The following is a 12,652-nucleotide window of genomic DNA, read 5'->3' on the forward strand; positions in this document are numbered from 1 at the left end:
GAACTGATAGTGTGCCCTTCGGGTCTCTAGGAACTGATAGTGTGCCCTTCGGGTCTCTAGGAACTGATAGTGTGCCCTTCGGGTCTCTAGGAACTGATAGTGTGCCCTTCGGGTCTTTAGGAACTGATAGTGTGCCCTTCGGGTCTCTAGGAACTGATAGTGTGCCCTTCGGGTCTCTAGGAACTGATAGTGTGCCCTTCGGGTCTCTAGGAACTGATAGTGTGCCCTTCGGGTCTTTAGGAACTGATAGTGTGCCCTTCGGGTCTTTAGGAACTGATAGTGTGCCCTTCGGGTCTTTAGGAACTGATAGTGTGCCCTTCGGGTCTCTAGGAACTGATAGTGTGCCCTTCAGGTCTCTAGGAACTGATAGTGTGCCCTTCGGGTCTCTAGGAACTGATAGTGTGCCCTTTGCTATGACCCCCCCCCATTCTCCGTGACTTACTACTTACCCTGCACAGTGCAAAGCCGATGCCCATCCATCTCTGGCTGTACTTATGCTCATTCTCCAGGCTCTGCATCAGCGCCACAGTCACATTGTACCCCCTCTTCATCCCTTCAGAATCTGACACCGATATCACAAACTGGGGGTTCCTCCATAGATCCTCTGGGGCAATCCAAATAGAAACAGGAATTAAAGAGGATTTGCACCATTTTCCTGTATTTGTATACAGTATATATATATATATGTATATATATAGAGATATTTTCTAAGTCTCCTCTTGGGTCTGGTCTGGGAGATTCCCCTGCACTTACTGGATATCAGCTGGAGCTTCTCTTGAACCAACCCAGTCCCTGCCATTTTCTCTGTATGCTCATTAGGGCTGCGCCCAACCCATCACTATTAATTCTAACTCATGGCAAATGCAATCACTTGGTTGGAGACTGAACCAAATTCAAATAAACCTGACAAAAGTTGGTTCCTGTGTTGTACCAAGTACTGGCTGAAACCAGCAATTTGGTTGGAGCTTGTGATCTGAGTGGGAAGCTGGTGGTTCCTCGGTTATTCTGGCAGGGTTTGTTGCTATGGAACTCAGAGTACTACCAGTCACTATGGTCTGGGTGAATAGGTTCTAGAAGATACAAAGGGCTCAAGTGCACTAATTAGATTAATATTCTGAGTACAAAGGCAAAATACAGCATTGGGGTATCAGGGATGAGCCATATAGTTGGCACTTGAGTACAAAGATGGCACTAAGCTACTGGAACCTGATAAAGGCTGGTCACTGGGAATGGGTTCATCCATTTGACTTGGTGGCACAATAGGCAGATCTGTGGCGCCTTAGGGTGGTACTTTAGCAAAGCAAAATTCCATCCCTGGTCACTTATGTGGGCAGAGTGCACAATGGCAGTCTCAGCACTAGCAACGTGACCCCCCCACCCCTCACCCTAGTAAACAATGTCTAAACCTCTTTCCCTCAGTTGAGTATGTAACAGTGAGTTGTAGTTCAAAACGTCAAGCAGCAGTTGAGTTTTGCCACTCCCCCAAAAATCGTAGTATACTGTGAAGCCGTGATCCCAAACAGTGGCTCAGGGGGCTCAAAGTAGGTGCCATTTTGACATTTCTGGCTTGGAGACAAGTTTTGGAAGCCCAGACACACCGTTTTACTCCAAGAAGAACCTCCTGCAGGCCCCATGGGGCTACCAAATAGCCAATCACAGCCCTTATTTGGCACCCCCAAAGAACTTTTGTCCACTTGGGAGACTTTTAGTCAAATAAATCTGTTCATTAGTGCATATCACGGCACAACATGTTTCGGATCAACTTGGTTCTTCTTCAGGAGTTGACATACCTTTGGAGCTGCAGCCGGCGGCCGTGCTCCCTCTCACCCAACGGCTGAAATACGTGAGCGTCTGCCAAGTGCGCTTTGGGTTGTCGAAGTCGAAATACGCCGGCGTGTGGTTACAAATACTCGCACAGCTGAAATTCTGCAGGAAATCTTGGCAAGACATCCTATGGGGACGGGACATGGGTCAGACTTACTGGTCAGTAACTCCCTGGCTTCTCTGCTCAGAATAAACTATCTCAGTTGATCAGATCCAGCGCCCCCCAGAGGCCATAAGAAGGAGACTTGGCTTCTCAAATCAAACAAACATCTTTATGACTTGTTTTATATAATTACCAAAATTCTCCGTCGTTCTTTTGAACATTTAGCTTTTGTCTCACATCCGCTCTGACCCGGTCCCACTGAGGAGCACTGAGAAGAACAAAGGACGGTGCTGAGTACTGGCACAACAGAGGTTAATGGAAATATCTGTTAAACATTCCCCAGATCCCTAACAATGTGTTACTGATGCTGACGGGTGTTGCTTCTCCTTTAATGAATAATAATAATAAAAATAATAATAATAATAATAAAAATAATAATAATAATAATAATAATAATAATAATGAAAGCTCTTGGAAAGGCCACTATTTCTAAAATATTTCCAGCCGCATTTACTGACACATTGTACTGGCACAATCGGTTAAAGAACTGTTGGGGTGAGTAGGATTTCATTAATGGGCAGATTGGAGTCAGGCTATTGGTCTATGTATAGGGCCAACGTTAGGGCCAACCTGATCAATATCCTGTTTATGCTAGAAAGGCTGAATAAAGGCTGCACCAGGCTGTCTCCATCTCACTGTACTGATGCCATATTTGCCTGTAGTCAATATCTTACCCTACTGCCATAATCATGCCCTACTGCTGCCATCAAGCCCTACAGTTGCTCTACAGTTTAGCTCTGAAGTCTCATCTTTTCCTACTGTCACCATCTTGTCCAGCTGTAAATATTGTGGCCTACTGTATTCACTGTGCCCCTTTCTTTTTTATTGCTATCTTGTCCTACTGTCTCCACCACATTCTCTTGTCTCCATCTTGTCCTAATGTCTCCATCCTGTTGTGTCCCCATCTTGCCCTACTGTCCCCATCTTGCCCTACTGTCTCCATCTTGCCCTACTGTCCCCATCTTGCCCTACTGTCTCCATCTTGCCCTACTGTCTCCATCTTGTCCTTCTGTCTCCATCTTGCCCTACTGTCTCCATCTTGCCCTACTGTCTCCATCTTGTCCTACTGTCTCCATCTTGTCCTACTGTCTCCATCTTGTTCTACTGTCTCCATCTTGTCCTACTGTCCCCATCTTGTCCTACTGTCTCCATCTTGCCCTACTGTCTCCATCTTGCCCTACTGTCTCCATCTTGTCCTTCTGTCTCCATCTTGCCCTACTGTCTCCATCTTGCCCTACTGTCTCCATCTTGTCCTACTGTCTCCATCTTGTCCTACTGTCTCCATCTTGTTCTACTGTCTCCATCTTGTCCTACTGTCCCCATCTTGTCCTACTGTCTCCATCTTGCCCCACTGTCTCCATCTTGTCCTACTGTCTCCATCTTGTTCTACTGTCTCCATCTTGTCCTACTGTCCCCATCTTGTCCTACTGTCTCCATCTTGCCCTACTGTCTCCATCTTGTCCTACTGTCTCCATCTTGCCCTACTGTCTCCATCTTGTCCTACTGTCCCCATCTTGCCCTACTGTCTCCATCTTGTCCTTCTGTCTCCATCTTGTCCTACTGTCCCCATCTTGCCCTACTGTCTCCATCTTGCCCTACTGTCTCCATCTTGTCCTACTGTCTCCATCTTGTCCTACTGTCTCCATCTTGTCCTACTGTCCCCATCTTGCCCTACTGTCTCCATCTTGTCCTTCTGTCTCCATCTTGCCCTACTGTCCCCATCTTGCCCTACTGTCTCCATCTTGCCCTACTGTCTCCATCTTGCCCTACTGTCCCCATCTTGCCCTACTGTCTCCATCTTGCCCTACTGTCCCCATCTTGTCCTTCTGTCTCCATCTTGCCCTACTGTCCCCATCTTGCCCTACTGTCTCCATCTTGCCCTACTGTCTCCATCTTGCCCTACTGTCTCCATCTTGCCCTACTGTCTCCCTCTTACCCTACTGTCTCCATCTTGCCCTACTGTCTCCATCTTGCCCTACTGTCTCCCTCTTGTCCTTCTGTCTCCATCTTGCCCTACTGTCTCCATCTTGCCCTACTGTCTCCATCTTGCCCTACTGTCTCCATCTTGTCCTACTGTCTCCATCTTGTCCTACTGTCTCCATCTTGTTCTACTGTCTCCATCTTGTCCTACTGTCCCCATCTTGTCCTACTGTCTCCATCTTGCCCTACTGTCTCCATCTTGCCCTACTGTCTCCATCTTGTCCTTCTGTCTCCATCTTGCCCTACTGTCTCCATCTTGCCCTACTGTCTCCATCTTGTCCTACTGTCTCCATCTTGTCCTACTGTCTCCATCTTGTTCTACTGTCTCCATCTTGTCCTACTGTCCCCATCTTGTCCTACTGTCTCCATCTTGCCCCACTGTCTCCATCTTGTCCTACTGTCTCCATCTTGTTCTACTGTCTCCATCTTGTCCTACTGTCCCCATCTTGTCCTACTGTCTCCATCTTGCCCTACTGTCTCCATCTTGTCCTACTGTCTCCATCTTGTCCTACTGTCTCCATCTTGTTCTACTGTCTCCATCTTGTCCTACTGTCCCCATCTTGCCCTACTGTCTCCATCTTGTCCTTCTGTCTCCATCTTGTCCTACTGTCCCCATCTTGCCCTACTGTCTCCATCTTGCCCTACTGTCTCCATCTTGTCCTACTGTCTCCATCTTGTCCTACTGTCTCCATCTTGTCCTACTGTCCCCATCTTGCCCTACTGTCTCCATCTTGTCCTTCTGTCTCCATCTTGCCCTACTGTCCCCATCTTGCCCTACTGTCTCCATCTTGCCCTACTGTCTCCATCTTGCCCTACTGTCCCCATCTTGCCCTACTGTCTCCATCTTGCCCTACTGTCCCCATCTTGTCCTTCTGTCTCCATCTTGCCCTACTGTCCCCATCTTGCCCTACTGTCTCCATCTTGCCCTACTGTCTCCATCTTGCCCTACTGTCTCCATCTTGCCCTACTGTCTCCCTCTTACCCTACTGTCTCCATCTTGCCCTACTGTCTCCATCTTGCCCTACTGTCTCCCTCTTGTCCTTCTGTCTCCATCTTGCCCTACTGTCTCCATCTTGCCCTACTGTCTCCATCTTGCCCTACTGTCTCCCTCTTGTCCTTCTGTCTCCATCTTGCCCTACTGTCTCCATCTTGTCCTTCTGTCTCCATCTTGCCCTACTGTCTCCATCTTGCCCTACTGTCTCCATCTTGCCCTTCTGTCTCCATCTTGCCCTACTGTCTCCCTCTTACCCTACTGTCTCCATCTTGCCCTACTGTCTCCATCTTGCCCTACTGTCTCCATCTTGTCCTACTGTCTCCATCTTGCCCTACTGTCTCCATCTTGCCCTACTGTCTCCATCTTGCCCTACTGTTCCCATCTTGCCCTACTGTCTCCACCACATTCTCCTGTCTCCATCCTGTTGTGTCTCCATCTTGCCCTACTGTCTCCATCTTGCTCTACTGTCTCCATCTTGCCCTACTGTCCCCATCTTGCCCTACTGTCTCCATCTTGCCCTACTGTTCCCATCTTGCCCTACTGTTTCCATCTTGCCCTACTGTCTCCATTTTGCTCTACTGTCTCCATCTTGTTCTACTGTCTCCATCTTGCCTACTATCTCCATCTTGTCCTACTGTCTCCATCTTGCCCTACTGTCTCCATCTTGCCCTACTGTCTCCATCTTGCCCTACTGTCTCCATCTTGCCCTACTGTTCCCATCTTGCCCTACTGTCTCCATCTTGCTCTACTGTCTCCATCTTGCCCTACTGTCCCCATCTTGCCCTACTGTTCCCATCTTGCCCTACTGTACCCATCTTGCCCTACTGTCTCCATCTTGCCCTACTGTCTCCATTTTGCTCTACTGTCTCCATCTTGTTCTACTGTCTCCATCTTGCCCTACTGTCTCCATCTTGCCCTACTGATCCATCTCAATACCACCCAATCCCCCCAAAATCCCCTATCAGGATTTCAGCCTGAAGCAGGTGAATAACTGTACATATAGAATGTATCAGTCCTTACTTATCACTCCAACGTCCGTTCCATTCTCCCTTCCCCCAGGGATTCCAAACACGGACCAGATCTTCTGTACCATTCTTGTACTCCACCTATAAAGCACATTAAAGCAAACTGGATCACTTACTGTAAGTCAGGGCCTTTCAGCCCCATGGTTTGGACATTGCCCTCAGTGGCAAAGGTTTATATGGGCTGTAATACACAAGGACCTACATTATCACTATATTATAATTCAAGGGCAGATATGTGCTCTTTCCCATGTCTACAACAGCTTTCTCTGGAACCCTATTTTGTATTGATCCCAAGCCATTGTACCCCCTGAAACCCAGCTCTGCAATGTGTATGTGGCTCTGTATTTCCATTGCATCCTCCTATGTCTTTGCCTGGCACAGAATCAGCAGAATTACACAAACTGAGCTCATTGGACAATGCAAAATGTATTATTATCGACCGGGAAATACAGAACAGACGTGTCCAAACCCAACATTTACTGGCCGGCTGCAGTCTCTCTTATGACCAGTAGGTGTCAGTACATGCACAGTTTAAAAAAAAAAAAAAAAGTGTCCTCATCATCATTCCTAGCAAGCTGGAGTTTAACCCTTTCACTGCCAACAACATACAATCTATTTTGCTGTCACTACGGTTACAGAATGATGGGCAGCTTAGACTCTAGGTTCCCATGTTTAATTCTGAGGGCTGGGCCTCTAATTGCATGTACCCCAATTACTGCAGTACTAATGCATCTGGGGGAAGCAATGGCTGCGGTTACTGCTCAGTACCGGATTTATACATAGTTCCATGGAAATCCCTTACCTGTGTAGCATCAGTCACGGTGTAGGCATGACCCTGCACAAGGCCGTTCTGTAATTCCGGATTTCCAGATTGTTTCTGTTCAAATTTAATGGAACAATTTTATTGGGTAGAATGCATTTTGAGTTACAGACTCCCTGCCCCTCCCCCTGTAAGCTTCCATCAGAGTACTCTAGCCCCACCCACTGCTTGCGTTATAGACTCCCTGCCCCTCCCCCTGTAAGCTGCCATCAGAGTATTCTAGCCCCACCCACTGCTTGAGTTATAGACTCCCTGCCCCTCCCCCTGTAAGCTGCCATCAGAGTACTCTAGCCCCACCCACTGCTTGAGTTACAGACTCCCTTCCCCTTCCCCTTCCCCTGTAAGCTGCCATCAGAGTATTCTAGCCCCACCCACTGCTTGAGTTATAGACTCCCTCCCCCTGTAAGCTGCCATCAGAGTATTCTAGCCCCACCCACTGCTTGAGTTATAGACTCCCTGCCCCTCCCCCTGTAAGCTGCCATCAGAGTACTCTAGCCCCACCCACTGCTTGAGTTACAGACTCCCTTCCCCTTCCCCTGTAAGCTGCCATCAGAGTATTCTAGCCCCACCCACTGCTTGAGTTATAGACTCCCTCCCCCTGTAAGCTGCCATCAGAGTATTCTAGCCCCACCCACTGCTTGAGTTATAGACTCCCTGCCCCTCCCCCTGTAAGCTGCCATCAGAGTACTCTAGCCCCACCCACTGCTTGAGTTACAGACTCCCTTCCCCTTCCCCTGTAAGCTGCCATCAGAGTATTCTAGCCCCACCCACTGCTTGAGTTATAGACTCCCTCCCCCTGTAAGCTGCCATCAGAGTATTCTAGCCCCACCCACTGCTTGAGTTATAGACTCCCTGCCCCTCCCCCTGTAAGCTGCCATCAGAGTATTCTAGCCCCACCCACTGCTTGAGTTATAGACTCCCTGTCCCTACCCCTGTAAGCTGCCATCAGAGTATTCTAGCCCCACCCACTGCTTGAGTTATAGACTCCCTGCCCCTCCCCCTGTAAGCTGTATGTATGACACATCTGTACTTACACCGCCAGGAGTGTTACTGCCCATGAGGGACCCTGATTTGGCGGCTGCTATAACAATGTCCCTCAGATCTTGCGGGGGCTTCGTCAGATCAAACTCCACCAGTACCCCCCCTGAGAAGTCCACCAGCGCCTCCGAAATGTAACCCCAGTGTAGGTTCTGGTACGAGCCCCGCAGCCTGCAGCCAGACAGTGACACAATGGGTTAATGGGCGGAGCCAGGAGCTCATTATTCAGTGCAACTACTGCAATACATGGGGGTGTGTATCCGCATTCTTATATATTTATATATATATATAATACGGACAAACAATCCCAGTTCCAGGTCCCTATTGTATGATTGGGTGAGAAGGGACCAATCAGGGTGGCTCCCCAAATATTAGGGTGACGTGACATGTCTGCATCTAGGGGAACTCCTAGAGTCCCCCTAGATGTTCAGCTGGATCCTATTGGCTCAACCTTTTCTGTCCAATAAACCTTCAGTTCATGGGTCAGAACCACCGGTGCCAATTTATTCTATTCATTTTACAGTAAAAGTTCAACTTGGTTCAAAATAATTGCGCCCCATTGTCCCCCCAACCCGGCGGCAGGGGGGGTACTCACTTGGCGTAGGCTTTCTCCAGCAGGGTGGGCCAGAACTCATTGTCACTGCGCGGATGGACCGACAGGTACTTTCCATTCAGCGTTGGCAGTCGGTCGTCTATAACCACATCCACCCACTCGCCGAACTGCCAGAACTGCAGGACAAATGGAACAGTCATTTCTGGGGGGGGGGGGGGCAGGATATTCCACTGTAACATTTCTAAGGGTTGTTCACCTTTGGATTAACTATTAGTATGATATAAAGAGTAATATTCTGAGACAATTTGCAATTGGTCTTCATTTTTTTATTATTTGTAGTTTTTTAATTATTTCAATTTTTGTTCAGTAGCTCTCCAGTTTGGAGCTTTGGCAGCTATATGGTCGCTAGGGTCCAAATTACCTTAGCAACCAGGGAGTGGTTTAAAATAGAGACTGATATATGAATAGGAGAGGGGCTGAATAGAAAGATAAGGAATAAAAAGTAACAATAACAATAAAACTGGAGCCTCACAGAGCAATAGGGTTTGGCTGCCGGGGTCAGTGACCCCCATTTGAAAGCTGCAAAGAGGCAGAAGAAGAAGGGAAATAATTAAAAAACTATAACATATAAATAATGAAGACCAATTGAAAAGTTGCTTAGAATTGGCCTAAAAGTTAACGTAAAGGGTAAACCACCCCTTTACTAGTCCCAAGGCAGAAACAGGACTGTAGAATCAGGTGGAGCAACAGTCGACTCACCCTAAAGTGGAAGGCGCCGGCATATTTGTAATTAAACTCCTGGTCCTTCGGGATAACGATATCTAGAAACTTCTGGTGCAAAGTCAAAGCCCCAACGGCGGCCAGTACCCAGCAGTCCCCTGGGTTATACAGAAGAAAATGAGAGATATTCCTCATTTACACTGATTTTATGTTTAAATGACCTGTAAATGTACTTTCTATTGAGTGTATAGTCACTGCACTGTAGGTTCTGACTCTTGGAACAGTGTAGCAGAAGCCAGCTAATCATAACCGACCAGAAGGGAAACTGGTCTGATACATTTTTTATAAGAAATTATATATATAATATAAATGATAAGAATTTGAAACAACAGCGTCACCTGCTGTTCATTTTGGCCACAGCAGAAAATTCAGTTAGTGAGAAGAAGAAAGTCTTGCGATATTGCTCTGCTTAGAACTGGACAGAGAAATGGCAGATGGCTCTTCTCTGGTCACTGACTTTATTTTTTAAGCATTGAAACATCATAAGACTTTCCTTTTCTGACCAAATTAATTTTCAGCCAACGGTAACCAGACAAAATGTCCAGCAGGTGGCGCTGTTGTTTCAGCTTAGGAGCCCATAATAAAAAGCACTGCACATCTCCAGTGCCGTCTTATCCATCCTCTCGAAAAATCCATTCCCTTTTTTAATTAAGTTGCATTTCACTAGACCTCTAGTTCTAACATCTAACAATACAGAATGCATCGCAGAGTCTAGATCAGCCATTTCCAGTCTTTATGCAATACCCCCATTTTATAGGAACACTTACCTAGATAGCCTTGGACCATATCGAAGATACTCGCCCCGTCCACCAAGAGCCGGGCATCACTCTGAATTTCCTAAAAGCAGAGGAAAATAACATTTATATTGGGCCTGTGAGGCTACATATCTCAGAACTTACTGTACAGGTATGGGATCCTTTATATGGAAACCCGTTATCCAGAAAGTTCTGAATTACAGAAAGGCCATCTCCCATAGACTCCATTATAAGCAAATAATTCCAATTTTTAAAAATTATTTTCTGTACTTGGTACTTTTTCTGTACTTGGTCCCAACTAAGATATAATTACCCCTTATTGGGGCAGAACAGCCCTATTGGGTTTATTTAATGGTTAAATGATTCCCTTTTCTCTGTAATAATAAAACAGTACCTGTACTTGATCCCAACTAAGATATAATTACCCCTTATTGGGGCAGAACAGCCCTATTGGGTTTATTTCATGGTTAAATGATTCCCTTTTCTCTGTAATAATAAAACAGTACCTGTACTTGATCCCAACTAAGATATAATTACCCCTTATTGGGGGCAGAACAGCCCTATTGGGTTTATTTCATGGTTAAATGATTCCCTTTTCTCTGTAATAATAAAACAGTACCTGTACTTTTAGCAGATTTAAGTTATGGAGATCCAAATTATGGAAAGCTCCCTTGTCCGGAAAACCCCAGGTCCTGATCATTCCGGTTAACAGGTCCCATACCTGTACCGGCCCAGAGGTTCAGCAGCCCTATAACAGTAATGATCGAAGCCTTCACAGTTGCCCCCATCTTGGGTATTGTTAGGCCGTCTTTTGTGTGTCAGTGGCACTGCACGTGCTCAGTGGGCTCTGGGCTGCTGCTGGGAAGCTTAGGGGGCGGGGAAATCATCAAGCAGGAAGTGAGGTTTATCTGCCATAGAAGCTGATGCTACAGGGCTGACTATGAACCAATTCTGATGCAGACTGCACTGATTTCTATGCTGCCATGTAATGTGAATTGGTTACTAATCAGCCTTGTACTGTTATATAGTAAGTGGGCCCATAAGCAGCAGCCCAGAGTATGAGCAGAATAGAAGATGGGGGGCTGCTGGGGGCATCTTTGGGGGCACAGACCTTCCCTGCTAAAGGGCCAATAATATAAGGTGCAGCATTTCTCCAATAACTCTCTGATGAGCTTTAGTTCCCCTTTAAGAAGAGAGACGGCTCATTTTAATGAGGAATATCCTGCCATCGGGGGTAATTATATCACTTGAAATCAAGATCTATTATAGAATGAGAGAAATGCTGGAATAATAACGCGTGCCAGCGGAGTTGCCCCTGCGCCTAATGACAGCCATCCTTCTTCTTCCATTAATTCCGCCTCCCGTAATCTCCCGCTTTATGTTCCCCCTGCAGATAAAGGCCCGTAATGTCGCTTTCGCGCTGCCCCGACTCGACGCCTAATGGCTTCCGTCTCTCTCTCAATTAAGGGAAAGCTGCTCATCACCGCTCTTTCAGACTTTCTGAAACCGTGATTATTTCTTTTTGATTCTCGCAAGATGATTTCAGTTAATCAGGGAAAAATGCGCAACCGGTTCCCCAGTCTGAGTCTGATGGGGCAGGGATTTAAAGAAATATACTCCAATAATCTCCAAATGCATATACAGTATATATATGTAGGGGTTTAATAAAATAGGCCCCACAGGATGGATACCCCTAGGACAGGCCCCAGGGTAGTAATGGTTAAGGGACACATGGGATGGTCTGGGACATCAATAGTTAATGGGGAGTATCCCCGCAGTTCGGGTTATAGCCACAGGGTGGTGCCATAAGCCTATATAAAGGGATGCAGCCATGTGCTGAGAGAGATTGAGTGTGGGGATTTCCTCTGGACGGAGGTGCTCCATTTAGTAGGGGTTAGAAAGCAGTTTTCGTGTTATAGGACACTCTAGGAGTGCCATGTAGGGAGTGGAAGTAAGAATGGGCGGATATTGCCCCTCCAGGAGTGGTAGTGGGGTTAAGACCCCCAGCATTACATCTGCTGGAGTACAGGGCACAAAGTGGCTAGGTAGGTGGATCAAGTCCTCACTAGTTAAGGAGTCCGGATCTGAGGGTGCCTGGGCGAGAGTACCGGTGTGGGTCCCTGTGGTGAGTTGGCCTAGCGTGAGTACCGGGGAGAACTCTAAGAGAGAGTGTCTCCTGGCGAGAGTACCGGGGAGAGCACCTAGAAGGGGGCACTTGGCGTGAGTACCGTAGGTTACCCAACAGCATAAGGTTCTCAATGAGAGGTAAAGGAGTATATGCCCTGCAGTTGAATTGTATACCGCTCCTGGAGAGGCCCTACCCAAATAAACGACTTTCATTTGATTCATCACAATCGTGTGTATCGGGCTCATTCCTGCACCAGGGATCACCTACCCACCGGTAAGCAATAACCCCAGGGAGGGGCAAGGTGCCGGGAGTTGTGTGGAGTCGCCTGCATTGCAACAGTATCATATCAAGGTCCCAGGGTGGGAGTTATAGTCCCACTGAGTGGAGGCACGCCAAACAGCATTAGAACACCTGTCCCCCATAGTAAGCGGGGCTCAGGGCTCCTGTTAGCACCCAAGTAACACCCAGTAGCAGCACCGTTTGATAAAGTGGGTTACATATATATGAAATTTGTTTGTACAGTATGTCTGTATATCGCTAGAATCTCAGGATTCGTTGAGGTCTGGCATGGTGCCGAGAGACTGGCGGATTG

General features: G+C 47.3%; 1 protein-coding gene across 1 annotated transcript in view; it reads right to left on the reverse strand.

Annotated features, from left to right (window-relative positions):
- capn13 (calpain 13) overlaps positions 1 to 12,652 on the reverse strand; it is a 47,311-nt gene that overhangs the window by 15,425 nt on the left and 19,234 nt on the right. The window contains exons 3-11 of the mRNA NM_001008024.2: positions 9,945 to 10,014; positions 9,157 to 9,275; positions 8,440 to 8,573; positions 7,841 to 8,015; positions 6,789 to 6,863; positions 5,982 to 6,067; positions 2,121 to 2,195; positions 1,791 to 1,951; positions 450 to 604 (exon numbers count right to left, since the gene is read on the reverse strand). Coding sequence (NP_001008025.1) covers positions 450 to 604; positions 1,791 to 1,951; positions 2,121 to 2,195; positions 5,982 to 6,067; positions 6,789 to 6,863; positions 7,841 to 8,015; positions 8,440 to 8,573; positions 9,157 to 9,275; positions 9,945 to 10,014 — 1,050 coding nt within the window. The remainder of the gene's footprint in view (positions 1 to 449; positions 605 to 1,790; positions 1,952 to 2,120; positions 2,196 to 5,981; positions 6,068 to 6,788; positions 6,864 to 7,840; positions 8,016 to 8,439; positions 8,574 to 9,156; positions 9,276 to 9,944; positions 10,015 to 12,652) is intronic.

This window comes from Xenopus tropicalis, chromosome 5, assembly GCF_000004195.4.
Source record: "Xenopus tropicalis strain Nigerian chromosome 5, UCB_Xtro_10.0, whole genome shotgun sequence".
Lineage (NCBI taxonomy): Eukaryota > Metazoa > Chordata > Amphibia > Anura > Pipidae > Xenopus > Xenopus tropicalis.